The sequence below is a fragment of the Maniola jurtina genome, chromosome 20 (genome assembly GCF_905333055.1).
Source record: "Maniola jurtina chromosome 20, ilManJurt1.1, whole genome shotgun sequence".
In the NCBI taxonomy this organism is placed as follows: Eukaryota; Metazoa; Arthropoda; class Insecta; order Lepidoptera; family Nymphalidae; genus Maniola; species Maniola jurtina.
The window spans coordinates 3,288,541-3,305,690 of NC_060048.1; the positions used below are offsets into that span (position 1 = coordinate 3,288,541).

The window sequence follows — 17,150 nt, forward strand, 5'->3', positions numbered from 1 at the left end:
TTAAATGTTTATATTCCTACACCTCCGAGTATATTCGGAGCCGGTACGTTCCGAGAAACTACCGCGGAATATTTTGCAAAGATGTCTCGCTGGTTTTACTGGTTTTTTGTGGCATTTATCATCGTCGCCGGCGAGTTGACCTGCGTTGCGACTACCAGTGAGGATCAGTGCATCGATTACTACAAAACTGGTGAAGATTTCGACTTGAACCTGTTAGTCGGCGACTGGTTCGCCGTTTACTACTGGCCACCGCTACAGAGGCAGAGAGGAAAATGTGAAATGATAAAATTTAGTACAATAAACTCATCGGAAATCGGTTGTGCTGCCGCTAATGTGCCGTCTGGATCAACAGTTCTCAAGTCGACGTACAAGAACAGCGCAGATAAAATACGAGATGTATTTTATTACGGCGCGGAGGAAGTCAAACAACAAATTCGTGATTGTAATCGCGTTTCCAAGTACATATTCATAGACTTGTTTGAAGGATACGTCATGGGCATTAACTGTTCTTCGGAAGGACGCGGGATTCTTTTGGCAAAGACGCTGCCGACGAACGAAGACTTACAGTCAGTTGTTGAGGACATACCTGTAATGACGGGACGGTTTGGGAGCCCTGATTGTTCACTTGCCCGCTAGACTTTAATAATGTGAATTAGAATTAAGAAAATAAGTACCTATTTCGTTCTTTATTAATGTTAATTAGATGACTAAGAACGGGGAGAATTTTTGTACCTACAAATATTGTTATTAATAAAACATATTTTTGTTTATTTTTATCGTATTTTTTTAAATAAAATGTGACAACAATAACCAGTTTTTTGCCTCAGTTGTTAGTCCACCAGACAACAAAGTGATCCTATAAGCGTTTCTTTTTTCCTTTTGAGATAAGGAAGCCTAAAACGCTCTCCGAGCTGATCTATCTGAAATCTGAATGGACCCATCTTATTTCTGTTTCAGGTGGAAAATGAATGTGGAGAGATTCCCACGATTATAGTTCAGAACAAAATCGATTTAATGGATCAATGTGTAGTCGGACCGTAAGTACCTATGTTCTATTTATTAGAGACCTCTATCATACAAAACGATCGATGTTCAAATCGGTGCTCATATTTAGGATTCCATATTCCAGATTCTGGTTTACCCCTTCGAGTGATACCTTGTTGATTTTAAATTAATATCATTAAGAGGTTTCTTAGACTGTTTAAGGTAAAAGATATGTAATAAAATAGGTAAGAACTAATGACTGCCAAAGTGTTTTAGTAACTAGTAGGTAATATACGAATAACAATATTGTTATTCGTAAATGGCTACAGAACACTACTTTATGCATTCCTTCTTCGCTAATGTCGATCGTTTACGAATACACATTGTGTTTGAGCATCACGCTGCGATGTTGACAAGGCTAGAGTGATTCCTAGTTCCATGTTGAATACTATAGTTACTTATTATACACTATAGACAGTAATAGTAGGTAGGTAATTGGGAGGGTAAACGGTGACTAACAGATGTTTGACATTTCAGAGATGAAGCCGAGCTAGTAGCAAGGGCACTGGGCTGTCGACTCATGCGGGCGTCTGTGAAGGAGGACGTAAACGTGGGCGCGGTGTTCCGAGCACTCGCTGCGCGCTGCCTCGCCGACATGCGTCGCGAACACTCGACCGACTCGCCGCCGCCCTGTGTGGCGCCCGTCATAGGTATACACACTCATCATAGCCTTCCTACCTGCCTTCTCCAGGGCCGACACTTCCCGTTCGTTCCTCAAAAACTGCTAACTCGCTCGGAGCTTAGCAAAAACGCGCACGAGGGACTATTAAATTAAACAAAGCGATCCTATAAGGGTTCTGTTTTCCTTTCGAGGTACGGAACCCTACAAATATCCCGCACAAGTCCCCCGAATCGGGGAAGACATCGACAGACCGGACCGCACAAAATTACGGGGGCGTCTTTGAAAAAAATAGAACTAAAGTTTCAAGACGTGTCAACGTACACAACATACTATAATCCGTACTGAGCGCTCGAGAATTCGTTCGCTTCCGACGTTAAAATAACACCGTGTGTTGATTTCGCGGCAAGTTCTCGACGGTTTTATCATTTTTTTTTTATTTTTTTTTTTCTTTAATCTGGCTTTACTCTGATTAGCCAATGTCAAGTTTGTGATATTTTCAAGTTATTGAATTTATACAAGTATGGACTCCGTCTGCGCCGGCGCCCGCCGACATACGCGCGGCGCCCCTTTAGAGCGCCTCCCAGTCAGTTCCACCACCAAAAAACACCAAACAAAAACCAGCCACTCTTAAAAAAAAAAACACTCCAAACAAGCATAGCACGCGCGCCAGCAAACGCCATCGCAGACGAAGTCCACGGTTTTATCTACGCTTCGGGGATTTTTTGTCCACCGCGGACAAAAGTCCCTCATGTGCGTAGGCTTTAAAGTTCATAGTTATGGAACATTATCTTACTTCCTTCTGCCGCAGGTACATTCACCAACCACAACAGTAACGGCACGATCCTGCTGCGACCGACCAAGCATCGGTCCGGCGGCAAGAAGAAAAACGTTCTCAAGAGCGCTTGCCGGATATTGTGAACTATGTTAATAAAACAAAGACATTTTGACGGTTATGTTTGAACTGTTTGAGTTCATTTGTGTGGAAGTGGAACCCATAGCCAGCGGTCGAGAAGAGTTCTTTGTTCCACCTTTACTTTAATCTAATCCTTTTCCTTAGGCCAAGACATTTGTGGTGTAGAGTTGACTGCGATAGGGGCAATAATTTAAGTTTTGAGGTTTGTTTAGTGCATGTTTTGGAAAGCAGTTGGCAGCACTGGTTTACGCACATCTATGTATTTGTAGTGGATTGCTCAGTAGATTTTTGACGACCTTCCTGATGTAGGTTAGTAATTGTAACGGATGATATCCGTATCTATAACTGCGGAGCATCCACGATTTAGACAGCTGCATCCGTATGACCTGTAAGGATTACGGATTATTACGGATGCGGCTGTCTACATTTTAAAAGATATCTACATAGGTACCTTTATAATTTCTATGCGGATGTCTGCGCACAACATAAAAAACACGCGCCGAGTCAAGGAGGCATGGTCACAGTGCGATTTACGATCTCATTTGTAGAACCGCTGTCATGCTAGTCCTGAAACGAGATTTTCTTACATCCGTATCCTCATCTACATCCTCAAAACCGACATTATTATCCTCGACCACATACAAGCAACGGCAAGATTTTTTTCGGACGGAAGTAACACGCTTCAGTTAAAACGAGACGGTATTATATCAGCAGTACAGCGCTCTCGTTTTAACAGTGTCTTAAGTCTAAGCTAAGTCAAAGTGCGCTCTATAGATCTCGACCTAACACCCGTATTCACAAACGTTACTATGAGGTCTCATAGTGCGCTCGAACGCACAGTGTCCGTTCCACCAATCAGATGACTGTATCACGTCAATTTACAATGATCTGATTGGTGGAAGCTACACTATGCGTTCGAGCTTACTGTGAGACCTCATAGTAACGTTTGTGAATACGGCCGTGAGTTACTCCCAAGTCGAACTGGCGCTTAAAGAAGTTTTACTTCATAAATTAATTACTTAAGAGAAACCAATACAGGTGCTTCGGATATTTTACGTTTGTAAATAAGTACTTAATATAGCTGTTAGATTAATGTAGATAGTAAATATCTTTTAGCACAAACTAATATCCTTTATTTTTTTATATACCATTACAGTTAGTTATTGGTTTATGTAAATACAGCCTTATTTTATTAATTAAACATTGTACTTATTTGTTTCAAGTGGTTTCATTTCTCTCTTACGGCCTGCACAGACGAGGGACTTTTGTCCACAAGAGGACAAAAGTCCCTACTAGTGTTTCGCCGTACTCTTAGCACATAATATTAGTCTACTGTGTGCGTTATGCAAAGCAGTTCTTAAGGGCGGCGCACATATGGCGGAGCGCAGCGCAGAGCATTCCCGCGAAGTTTTCTAATCGCGTGAATTTGTACCAGATAATGCGCGAGCACGCGCGGGACTGCGTGAGTATCCGCCCGGATGCACAATTGATTTTAGATATTATTTCAATGAGGATAATGTCGATAATATTTTGACTGTGTAAAAATGCTCTGCGCTGCGCTCCGCCATAATTATGTGTCCCGGTCCTTAGTGATCCATTTTTGTCCTCCACGGCCAAAAGTCCCTCGCCTACACAGGCCGATAATGGGGGATTCTTTGCTTGATTTAATTCTTAAATAGAAAAGCAATAAAAACACATAAATGATTAAATGTTTATTGTTTATCGTCGAAGCTAATTCATTTTATAATAAACTTATGAAATTGTGTATCAATCAAAGAACGGAATATACACGTAATGGCTATAGAAATTACACAGCGCTTGTATATACGCGCGATGTCGAAACGAGATCACGACATTTCTGGAATACAAATGTTAGAATCCAGAATACTTCAATACCTATGTAGTAACCATACTAACTTAGACTAAATATCTAAAGGCCTGCGCAGAGGAGGGTCCATTGTCCACGCAGGACAAAAGTCCCTTATCTTTTCTATGGTATTTTGCCGTACTATTAGTTCATCGTATGTGTTATGGGATACACTTCTTAGTGACCCATTTATTTGTCCTCAAAGGACAATAGTCCCTCGTCTGCACAGGCCGTAAGGGACAAGTCCCACAACGACTTTTTATAGCAATAGAGGCTCATGTCTAGATTCTGAGACGAAAACCTACCTATAGGTACTTAGTCCAAACCAAATATACTATTACTAACATAACTTCATACCAGAGCAGAGCAAAAGGTAGGTACTTTCTTAATGGTCACCACTTTTACTGTTTACAGGACCAAAGAATTTCGAACAGGATATTGATATGAATGGTATCAATTACTTTTCCTCTGGCATCTCGTTCGACCGCGCGCTTCTTAAAGCTCCTTCACACTAAGAACTTCTATAATAATTGTGACAGCTAAGAAATGCTTTTTAATATGCATCGTGTTTATGTAGCAAACTATTGATACCTAAATGATTAGAAGTTGTTATTATGTGAAGGAACCCGTACAAATCATCACTATCTATGTTAAAAATGCGAAAGTGTATCTTTTTGGTTTGTTTTCAATCACACCGCAACGGATCAGCGTGATTTCTTGCATGGATAATTTAAAGACCTCTAAGGTGACATAGGCTACTTTTATCCCAGAAAATCAGAGTTCCCACGGGAAAACCTAAATCCACGCGGACGAAGTCGCGGGCATCAGTTAGCAACTTAATAAAAACTACTGTACTTACATAAATTGTTCTGTACCTTGAGAATAACTTTTCATATTAACGCTATCTGTGTGTAAATCTGCCAAAATTGTATGAAAATGTCAAACACGACGTTTTCCATTGGGTTACCAAATCCATACCACCATAACAAAGGTTAATGGTTAAATTTAGCCCAACCCATTTTGCTTTGACAGTTGACACTCAAAGTTTAACGTTAACTTTAACCACCTTTATGAAACTGGACCTAAATGATAGATTAAAGCACAGTTAACATTAACATGAAAAGTAAGAAAAGCCTCTGCAAACATTAATTTAACGCAAACTACCTGCAGTATTGACTCTCTGATAGTAGTAAGTAATACTTGATTCCTATGTAGTTCTTAGAGTAGTGTGGAATAATTTCTGGCAGTGGTACATCACTATCGTTCCCATTATACATAATGCATAAATGGGAAAGTAATCGACATGTTTGCTCTATGAATTTTAAATTAAGTAAGTAGTTAATTTATTAATTTTTCGTCTTAATTTGAATGTTTGTTTATGTTTTTAATCAATAGCAATAAAATAGTTGCCACAATGTATGTTTTCAAGTAAACTAACGTTACATGCATTTGTTTGAATTTGGCGTTTACTATGGGTAGTCGTCGTGATTTTAACGTTTCCATTAAATTTGACAAATGAATGGTCAACTCTAACACTAGATGGAATTCATAGTCAAGATATGGACTTCTTACATTCAGATGACATGTGTCACATTCAACCTTAGACTAAGATCTCAATGACTTTGCCCAGACTTAAGACACAGAGACAGCATTATATAGCTGGTATAAATCTGTCTCGTTTTAACTAACTTAAGTCAAAGTACGCTACATAGATTTCAGCCTTAATGCATTGGATAAAGATTGATTTGACACATGTCTATGAATTTCTAAGTAAAGTCTCTATCTTGACTATGAATTGGGTAACTTGAACAAGGCTTCTGTGAAACGCAAAAAAAGAAGCGTTGTTTTGATGTTTACACCCAAAGATACGATTACAAACTTAGTGCAGCCTCATTTTCTTTCCTCTCTCTAGGCTGGTTTCCGCACTTAAGGTGCATGAGACGGGTCTGCCCGCGAAATTCAAATTTAATTTCGTTTTTCACAATTTGTAAACTAATACGACAACGTAGGCTTATGGCATTCTAATTCCGACAATGGAAGTATCATCTTCACAGGATTACATAAAAATCTTTACTTCAAAGTGTTCAGTTTAAGAAATTAGTCAAAATAATGAGTTTGACATGAGTTACTCACAAATTAGTCGATACTATAACTAATTTCTTAAACTATACCCTTTCAAGTAAGATTTTTATATAAACCTGTGAGGATGATACTGCCATTGGCGCAATTAAAGTGCCATAAGCCTACTTTGTCGTATTAGTTTACAAATTGCGAAAAACCAAGTTGAATTTGAATTTCGCGGGCAGACCAGTCTCATGCACCTTAAACGTTTCCGTTTCTTGTGCGTCCAGCCTCCTTTATCACAAATCTCTATAATTAATTATTTTCTTCTATCTACATTCATTATAGACAACACGTTATTCCATTAAAAGTAAGATATTTTTTGCCAGTGCACAATTTTTTTAGATATTATATCAAAAAAATATAAATGGACGCTATATTATGGACACCATGAAGTTTATACGGATCTCAAAAAAAAACAACTAAGTTACATGTATATTGATGAATCAATAAGGACATTAAGTCGCTATTTAAAACATTAAAAAAATCTTCAGTTTGAAAGGACCAAAATACATTTTGAATTGTGCACTGATGAAAAAAACTCATTCTTCTTTATAGCTCGTACGCAGTTGATATACATGCAATCGATCTCACAAAACATTTGTATGGATGAAATTTCCATACAAACTCTCACACACTTTAAAACCAAATCATTAAATTCCATTAATTATTATTTGTTTAGACATACATTTCAATATCCATTTTTGCGTCTAAGCATTAATTAAATGACACACAAAAAATATTAAATTAATACAAAAAATGTAAGCAAGTAATATTTTATTAGATAAGACATAACATGTATCTGGAATTACACATTTAAGTACCTAGTTGTAATTAATTTTATTAATTCATATTTATTATTTAGATGAATATTATCAAAATCATTAAACTCTATTTTGGATGTACAGTAAAGAGTTTTTTTTGTGAAATAAAGTACAAAAAAATCCTGCCTATTTTGTGCAATGTTGCAAATCATGCTTTTTTTTTCTTATTTTAAATTTTCGTTGAAAGATTATATTTTATGAATCTTGACCATTAGATCCTTCTCTCCTTTTTACCCTTGAGCTAGTGGGGTTTTATTTATTTTCTACCAACAAACCTAATAACAGTCTATAGTCTATACCGTCATAGTGAAATATTTTTGAGAGATCAGAACTCTAGTTCCTAAGTTAGGTGGCGCACTTAGCTCCATTTTAATATTTAAGTTTAAAGCGTACATAGGAAAAATACATACATAAAAATAAAGAAAATCGTTCAAAACCCTCAATACCATTCAATCACCGACTTTTGCGATGTAAATTTTAAGCGAAAAAATCAACGAAACCATTTTCGATTTAATTCTGCTCCCGTTTATTTAACATTTAAAACGAATATTTGACAGTACCTGTTAAATATCGTGACAGTTTCTGTAAAATATGCTTTTAGTCAAATACATTCAAATAGCTGCAGATGTCACTATTATTTATTGAATTATACTAGAATCGACGAAAGAACAATTTTAGCCTATTCCCGGTATTAATTAATCATAAGACAGAACTGTCACAATATTTTTAAGCGGTCTGCTTATTATAGCAAATATTTGATAGTTTCTGTCAAATATCGGTAACTAGCCAAGGTCCTGCGAGTACGAAGTAATAAAGTTAACTTTTACTCACGAACAAGCACTAACATTCATTTTGGCGCAGTCTAGGAGTCCTTGCAGGCGTTCTTTAACTCGGTTTTGATCATTCAGCGAATGGATCAGTATGGCCGTGTCAGAGTTTTATCTATTCCGCTACTACTAGATAGATTACAAAGTTTAAGGCATCATTATTATTCAATTAATAATATTAGACCAACAAAACAATTTGCGATTTAGCATGTTTTCGATATTAAACTACAGAAAAAACTGTCACAATATTTTTAAGCAGGCTATAATACTTATCATTTAAGACAAACAAATATTTGCCAGTTCCTATCAAATATTGTTAAGAAGCCGAGAACTTGCGAGTACGAAGAAACTTACAAAAAACGTAGACGCAAACGTAAAGCATTAAAACTTTCATTGAATATGAAGACTGGTAAAGTTAGCCCGCACTCACGAGCACGTAGTAACATTCATCTTCGCGATGTAGTCTAGGAGTCCTTGGAGACGTTTCTTGACGCGTTTCTGGTCGTCCAGCGTGCATCCCAGTATGGCCGTTTCAAAGTTTCTGTCGGTCCCACTGCTGTAATCCGGCTGGGATGTACAAGCATTCATGTACGTCTGACAGCGTGTATGCGCTATGACGGTGTCTTCGTGAACTGATACCACTAGCTGGTCTATTAACAGATTCACCTGGAACAAAATTATTGGCTAATGAGCATTATATAGATTTGTCGACAAATCCCAAACGGGCCAGTGAGATTTCAAACGCGGCTGTCCGACATTGATCCATAGAATCCGATGTAGTTCTACCATAGAATCAACTAAATCTTTTTTAAATTTTGTAGCTATCCAAATTTTTTAGGGTTCCGTACCTACAAAGGAAAGACGGGACCCTTCTAATATGATCACTTTGTTGTCCGTCTGTCCATCTGTCGTGTCTGTCAAGAAAACCTATAGGGTACTTCCCGTTGACCTAGAATCATGGAATTTGGTAGGCAGGTAGGTCTTATAGCACAAGTAAAGGAAAAAATCCGAAAACCGTGAGTTTGTGGTTACATCACAAAAAAAAATTGAAATGTGTTCATTAACAAATAATTACCATTTTTAATTTTCAAAGATGACTATACCAAGTGGGGTATCATATGAAAGAGATTTTCCTGTACATTCTAAAACAGATTTTTATTTATTTTTATGCATAATAGTTTTTGATTTATCGTGCGAAATGTCGGAAATAATACTCGAGCATGGAACCCTCGACGCGCGAGTCTGACTCGCACTTGGTTTTTTATAACTGACTTTCCAGCTCAAGATTACCTGGTGCAAAGCCTCTTCTTGCTGCGGGTCACGGTCAGTCCGGACTGCTACCTCCACGGTCATAGCCCGCGCCAAGATGCGGTCCGCGTACCGCGTGATATCGTCCTTATCACCTGGAAATAAGGTGCCATTTCCTTTGAAAATTTTCTTTTAAATGATTATCCCATACTTGCCTTTAAATGATCTGGAATGAAGATGCTATCTCCTTTGATTTTGACACAATATCGTGTTATAAAGTACAACACTTGTACACACACTTTATGTACAGTACTTTCACATAAAGTACAATCTCGTTATAAAGATTATTAAAACAAAACTAGATGAAGCCCGCGACTTCGTCCGCGTGGATTTCGGTTTTAAAAATCCTTTGGTAACTTCTTGTGAATTATGATTTTCCGCGATAAAAAGAAGCGTATGTCTCAGATGCAAGTTAAACAGGTGGGCCGTGAAAAACTATCAGACAGACATACAGAAAAGTAAATTTTTTCATTCATAATATTGATACTGATGTAACAGCTAGTAAGGAGCAATTTGCAACTTTATCGCTTGGAAATAAGTTACAATTTCCATTTAGTCATTATGCAAAAAAAAAAAATGAGGTGACATGCTATTGTAGATGCTCTTCAATTAAAGGAGTTGTTTTACACACAATAGCCGGTGTAATCAATTCTTGTATAATAATTCTGATTTTGAATGAAATTGTATAATTACTTAAAAAATGAGTTCAGATGGATGAAACTGTTTTACTACTACTTATTCTACAAAGAGCTAAAGTCTGTTAATTTCAAGTTTGTCTGTATTCTCTGGAACTACTGAACCGATTTTGAAAATTCTTTCACCAGTAGAAATCTACATTATTCCTGAGTTATATAGGCTATATTTTATTTCCAAAAATATTAGAGATTCTTACGAAAATTTAAATAAATAAAATCAAGTGGCAATGGGCACTTGATTTTATTTTATTATTTTGACACACTGACCCTCACTAGGTGGAAACGCTTCGCCGAGAGCCACTGGATTCAGGGGGGGGGGGGGGGGGGAGACCGTGGTGTGTGAAAGTCACTACAAGAGACCTCCACAGTCCACACGCCAAGGTTCTATCGGCTGATGATGATGATGATGACGACTCACATTCAGTAATCTCAGCCAGCAGCTCGGAATGCTTCACACTGTCGAGGGTGGACAACAAGGAGTCCCGTTCCTCCTCTATGCGCACCGTGTCTCGCCGTAGACGCTCCACGCGCATCTCCACTTGGTCCAGCACGGCTATCAACCTATTACGTTACACAAATTATTACTAAAATACACAAATTAATATCTATACTAATAAATACAATTGGAGTGGCTGTCTGTAATTTCGAAATAACTACCTCATATTAAGCTCATATGGTTATTTGAACGATACCAACACTGAATCACACGTTTTTAAAATTTTTGTCTGTCTGTCTGTCTGTTTGAAAAGGCTAATCTTCGGAACGGCTGGACCGATTTTGACGGGGTTTTCACAGACAAGTAGAGGATTGATCAGGGAGTAACATAGGCTACTTTTTTAACCGACTTTCAAAAAGGGAGTTGTGTTTTTCTTCCTATGTACACCGAAATCTCCGAGATTTCTGAACCGATTTGCGTAATTTTTTTTTTAATCGATAGAGGAACTTTGTGACAACTTTCCCACGGGATTTCAGACCCTAAATCCACGCGGGCGAAGCTGCGGGCATCAGCTAGTTATTACTAAAATTACTGAGCATGGACCTCCTTTCAGAATGAGAAAGGTTGGGTCAATCTACCACACTGTCCAAGTGCGGAGTGGCACACTTTGCACACCTCTGAAAACATTATGGAGAACTCTCTGCAGGTTTCCTCTCCATGTTTTCCTTTGCCTTAAAGAAAGTGATATTTAATTGCTTAGAACACACATAAAAGATAGAATTGTGTGGCTAGGATCGAACGCCCACTTTCCAAAAAGGCGGTGGATGTCTTAACTCTTAACAACTAGGCTTTCAAGGCTATTTGTTAACAATTTCACATTTTTATAATATTAGAATGGATATGGATTAGTTGGGACATTTTATGTACAAAATAATGCCTATTATGAACTATACAAAATCTGTTTTCACATCCTAGGTTTAGGAAAGCTATCATCAGATATTTATTTCATCATTGTAGCTGATTCTGTTGTATCTTTGAATTTAACTAAAATAACAGGTCTAAATATATTGCCATCTCTTTCATAATGCTGAAAAGGATAGCATAACATTTAGGTCTCTCAATTTAGTTTAGAGATTATGCACAAGTGAATTGGCCATATTATCTTGTAATGTGTATGAGTTCATAGTTTAAATGTAACATGTTTATTGTTTACATTTACAGTAACATAAAAATGCAACTCCTCATTAAAGCGATGTAGATTGCATACGCATTGAATTGGAAGAAAGGTGATACAAAATTATGTAGGTCAGATTAAGAAATATTACTATAACAATAACATGTTACTTAGATCATACTAATATTATAAATTCGAAAGTGTGTTTGTTCATTTGTGGGTTTGTCCTTCAATCACGCCGCAACAGAACTACGGATCGAAGTGTAGAGTGACACAAGCTACTTTTATCCCGGAAAATCAGAGTTCCCACTGGCTTTTTAAAAATCTAAATCCACGTGGACAAAGTCGTGGGCATAGTATCTTTAAAATACTGTTAGTGCATAAAAAAGTATATCTTAAGATTTAAAAAAAAATGTGTATAGGTACACCAACATCTCCATCAGTAAGCCACCCAACAACAACCCAATAATATTTCATTCAATCTATATTCCTATTGAAAACATCACTTTTTCAAAACACAATACTGACAAAAGTACACTAATACACTTCACATACTATCGCACACTAAACATCATATACAAGCTTTACATTATACTCAAGAATTTCTAGTAATTGGATCCAATAAGGATTTGTAATGAATCATTATAAATACTTGTATCACTAGTTACTAAGAATCCTGCTAATATTATAAACGCGAAAGTTTGTATGTATGGATGGATGTTTCTTACTCTTCCACTCAAAAACTATGGGACGGATTTGGATGAAATTTGGAATGGAGATAAATTATATCCTGAATTAACAAAAGGCTACCTTTGATCCTGGAAAATCAATGAGTTCCCACAGGATTTTTAAAAGCCTATATCCACAGAAATGAAGACGCGGGCATCAGTTAGTGTTTTATATTACACATCTACCAACAAAGAAATCATTTTTATTTGCTAAGAATTTAATTGTGTACATTCCAATATAACAACTGAATAACTTGGTTTTATACATCGATGTATATGGATGGGCCCTTCGAAGATAAAAAACGCGCTCAAAAAGTCAAGAGAAATTGCAAAAGTCTCTTGACTTTGTCAATGACGATGACGTAAGATTCAAGCGTATTTTTGCGGACGGAATTGTATGGGAAAGGCTAAATCAAATCAAATCAATCATTTATTTGCTCTAAATGCAGGTTAACAAAGATATTACAACTATTCATTTTAGTATCACCACATTTGCCATGCGATGGCGTGCAAATATTTTATAGAGGCACTTATATTAAATGCAAGTACATACAATGCAGTGTGGATCCAGCATTTACCAGTTTTTTTCAAATAAATTAAACAATTTTGTTTTCTTAACTGTACAAACAGTAATAACCAACTACCTACATTTATATCACACATTTGTTAATGTGCGTAGCAATGTTTAATACATAATTCAGTAAATTAACCTTAATTAATTAATTATATATAATATATACAATGATCATTTTACTGTCTATATGTTTCAGAAAACTTGAACGAGTCAGATATCCATATACATCGATGGTTTTATAGAACTGAAGCAGTGATTGCAAAACAAGTAGTTTAATCTGAACATGAGTCATATGAAGTTCAGATTGCAGTGTGCAAAAGCAGATCTCGGCAGTCAGCAGGGTTTGCCCTTAGCTGTACCTGTGCAGATTGCCATGTTGTGACTTTGGATTGGACTATTTTTTTTGCAATGCCTGTAAACTGACTTTGACTTTGATCAATTTTGGCACAATACTTAGATGCATAATATTTATTTATAACTATGTAAATTGTATCTAGATTAGTTTAGTAGTTTTCATGGATGATATTACAATTTAAGTAATGGATTGTATGCAGCTTGCCCTTATCTATAAATTCTAAGGTTATAGTTGCAAATGTGTGTTATCTATCACTCTATCAGTAATTATGGTATGATAACACTCATGTCGACAAATGCATGAGTGTAAAAAGGCACAAAGCGCCTTAGCTATGGTCAAGACAAAGGCACTTAGTCCTATAGATTTAAGATTTATTTTATGGTTTTTCCTCTTTTTTCCTCATTTAGAAACATACTAGTAATTTTATTGCAGAAAATATCTCAGTTCCATGGGAAAATAGATAATTTTACATAATAGGCATCTGCTGGTTTATAATCCATACTTTCATACTGATATTATAAATGTGGAAGTGTGTCTGTCTGTCTGCTAACTTTTCAGTTCACCCATTTAAATAATTTTGATGAAATTTGTAGCAGAAACAAATTGCATCTAGGGGAAGAACATAGGCTAGTTTTTATGCCAGAATATTCAATAGACAATTCAATAGAAAATGCTTAGTAAAGCATCAGTGGGCATTACTGTAAAATAGACATCTTTGCATAGCATTTCAGTTTAATTTATATTGCTTTGGTTCCTACAAATTATGCTTATAGGAATTTTGGGTTGTTAGGATTTCTGTCTGTGTGAGTAGCTGAAATTAACAATATACTGTCATTAATAGTATGCTGGTATTAAAGTACAATAGATGCTAATTCTATTACCTTATTTAGAATTCTATGGTCTCTTATAAAAATAGGAATCGATCTATACAATAGTAACTTTTTGTGCAGTTACATTCCATTTATTTAAATGTTAGGTACCTAAGCAGATGGTACTTTTTTTACTTTACACAACAAGGTAAAAAATTTATAGAGCGTGTCCTAATAAAACGACTGTTTAAGGTGGTAGCGTGGGTGTTATATGAATATTATTTTATAATTAGTACCCACGAGTAAGAACTATGCTACTAGCACTGAAGAGGAAGGAAGCTGTTCAAAACTTGTTGAAAATCAAGGAAGTTATCCTAAATGTATTAAATGGTGTACAGAAGTCAAGTATGTTTTGTATTTACAGCAAATAACGAACCTGTCTTTCGGTGCCGTCGTCCCAAGAGCCGATGTTTCGTCGATGAGTGGTAAACGAGAAGTCTCAGGAATGGTATATACGTCCACCTCCATTGTTTGAGCCTTGTCCGAATCAGGTGCAGCCAGTGTAACAATTACAAGTCCTTCAACGTAACTTAATTAACTTCTTTCGAAAGAAAAATCAAGTAAAATTGGTGTTATTTTCTCGCTACTTCAATTTTCAATAAAAAGCAAAAAAGTGTCACACTGACTTTGACAACTGACAGCACCTTTTGCATAGACGAATAATCTAGAATTTGCAGGAACTTCTACAAAAATGCCGGTAGCTCGACTTTAAAATAATGTTATCCCTTTCTACTACACCGAACATTGTGAAATGGAGAACTAAAGTAGCGCCATAGATAGGGTAACTTTGGATCTGAGCTCTGTCTATTCAACACTATGGTTTATTTTCTTTATGGTATGGATGGTTATGATTCCACAAAAAATATCATTAGAATAGGGTAAGTTCATTAATGTCCGTGGCCTTAGTAACAATAAATTTACTAATTATGCATGGATTGTACATACTACATACTAAACATACTAAATAGGCATAAAATAGCTACTTTGAATCTCCTTTGTTGTACTTGATTTTGTGATAAAATTATAAGTACACTATACCAAAATGACTTCCTAATTTTAATGTTCCTGCAGAGTCCTACCACCATTAAATTATTTAGTACTTGTAAGAGAAGCACAGCTAAGAATATGCAATATAAAAAACGGTCAAGTGCGAGTCGGATCGCACACGAAGAGTTCCGTATCATCTTACAAGAAATGATATTTTTTAATTTTCATAGCGGCAATTTTGTAATTTTTAGTATGTGTTGTTATAGCGGTAATAAAATTACACATTCTATGAAAATTTCAAGTCTCTACCTACTGCAGTTCACGAGAGACAGCCCACTGACAGACAAACGGACGGACGGACGGACAGCGGAGTCTTAGTAATAGGGTCTCGTTGGCGCCCTTTGGGTACATAACCCTAAAAAAAAACAAATACAAAACAAGTCTATTTACAAACGTTTTTATTTAACTATTTAAAGTCTTATTACAAATTAATATTAATGCTAGAATTATCACAACTGTAAATAGAAATAATAATTTTAAAATTAATTAAGAACTGGCTCCAATCTGTGTATGTAATACTTGTGTACTTGTACAAAAGCTCATCATCGACAGGTCTAAGTATAGTGCTATCCTTTTCACAATGTTCCCTGTGGAAAAAGATAGCATTAACTGTAAACTTGTCAAGTTGGGTTTCAGATTGTGTACAATAGAATTAATCATAATGATATTTTTTTAAAGCATAGATTAAACTATATTTTGTTTTCTGTGTGTGAATAGTGATTACTCAGTAATTAAGGGCCTTATTCATGGTCTACCCAGTAAGGTCTATAAATTAATTTACCATTAATAAGACCCATTGCTACTCGCAAACGATTCGCGCTTCATTTGTGAACATTCACTTAAGACACTAATGGATAGAACGAAGTATACGGTAGTCTTCACCAGGTTTCCAAAAGAAAAGAGAAGTAAGTATGTACATGATCAGAATAAAATAACTCAAATAATAATCAATAGCTGCTACCTAAAATATTTTTTTCTTTTTTTTTTTCTTGAAAATGTGAATATAAAAATAACTTTACGTCAATAAATTAATGCTTTAATATCAATGGACGGATATGTATATTTCGAATACTACCTAGTTCAGATGAGTGAGTACATATCTTTAGGCGTATAATGCGATTACGCGATCATCGCGCGAGTAGCGATGCGACCATCGCGTGGATTCCATCGCAACACACCACGATAGTGTGTCTGCACCTTTAGCCACAAAAACAAAAATGACCATTTTAAACTCTGTTCTATCCATTAGCAGTGAAACAGACTAATTCTAGAGAATTTGAATAAGAATTGCTTAATACTTTTTTATAAATAAACTGTATGAATAAAAATAATATAATTTAACATTATAATATATTATGTACTATATTTTCATTTACATTTAAGGTAAAACACAATAACGGTTATCTAACCTATGCTATTTTTATCTTTTTGGAAGATAATATTTGTTTTTGTTGACAGTACAAGCTCTCTCCGCTTTTATTCTTAGAAATTCTTTCAAAATAGCTTGTAAAGCCTTTCTTATAATATAGGTACTTTCGACATTTAATTATATCTATGAATAGCATCTATACTATACATTTAATTAGGTAACTCAGTGGACGTTTTTGTAATATGATTCTAACAACGCGTACAAAATCTAACCTCAGGGCCACAGCTTTTAGCGAAACGCAACGTGACTTGTAGACATCCACATTCCACACTATAATATACCAAAAAAATAGTCCAAATTGAGAACCACCTTCTTTT

At 35.9% G+C, this 17,150-nt stretch overlaps 3 protein-coding genes across 5 annotated transcripts; 2 read left to right on the plus strand and 1 right to left on the minus strand.

Moving 5' to 3' along the window:
* Nucleotides 1-8: 8 nt before the first annotated feature.
* On the plus strand, nucleotides 9-770 carry LOC123875716. The gene has a single exon (XM_045921716.1). It carries the CDS (start codon nucleotides 82-84, stop codon nucleotides 634-636), a length of 555 nt encoding a protein of 184 aa, XP_045777672.1. The 5' UTR covers nucleotides 9-81; the 3' UTR covers nucleotides 637-770.
* Nucleotides 771-875: 105 nt separating this feature from the next.
* On the plus strand, nucleotides 876-2,613 carry LOC123875719 (ras-related protein Rab-23-like). Its single transcript, XM_045921718.1, has 3 exons — nucleotides 876-1,037; nucleotides 1,522-1,694; nucleotides 2,475-2,613. Exons 1-3 carry the CDS (start codon nucleotides 1,015-1,017, stop codon nucleotides 2,582-2,584), a joined length of 306 nt encoding a protein of 101 aa, XP_045777674.1. The 5' UTR covers nucleotides 876-1,014; the 3' UTR covers nucleotides 2,585-2,613.
* Nucleotides 2,614-8,361: 5,748 nt separating this feature from the next.
* LOC123875714 (BAG family molecular chaperone regulator 2) lies at nucleotides 8,362-15,005 on the minus strand. Of its 3 annotated transcripts, none has more exons than XM_045921712.1 (4): nucleotides 14,734-15,005; nucleotides 10,640-10,782; nucleotides 9,509-9,621; nucleotides 8,362-8,884 (listed from the first exon to the last, which is right to left on the minus strand). In XM_045921712.1, the coding sequence occupies exons 1-4, from the start codon at nucleotides 14,823-14,825 to the stop codon at nucleotides 8,645-8,647; spliced, it is 588 nt and encodes a 195-aa protein (XP_045777668.1). In that variant the 5' UTR covers nucleotides 14,826-15,005; the 3' UTR covers nucleotides 8,362-8,644. The 3 variants fall into 3 exon arrangements, with proteins under 3 accessions (XP_045777668.1, XP_045777669.1, XP_045777670.1); XM_045921713.1 differs by lacking the exon at nucleotides 14,734-15,005 and adding an exon at nucleotides 12,258-12,416; XM_045921714.1 differs by lacking the exon at nucleotides 14,734-15,005 and adding an exon at nucleotides 12,264-12,415.
* Between the last annotated feature and the right edge of the window lie 2,145 nt (nucleotides 15,006-17,150).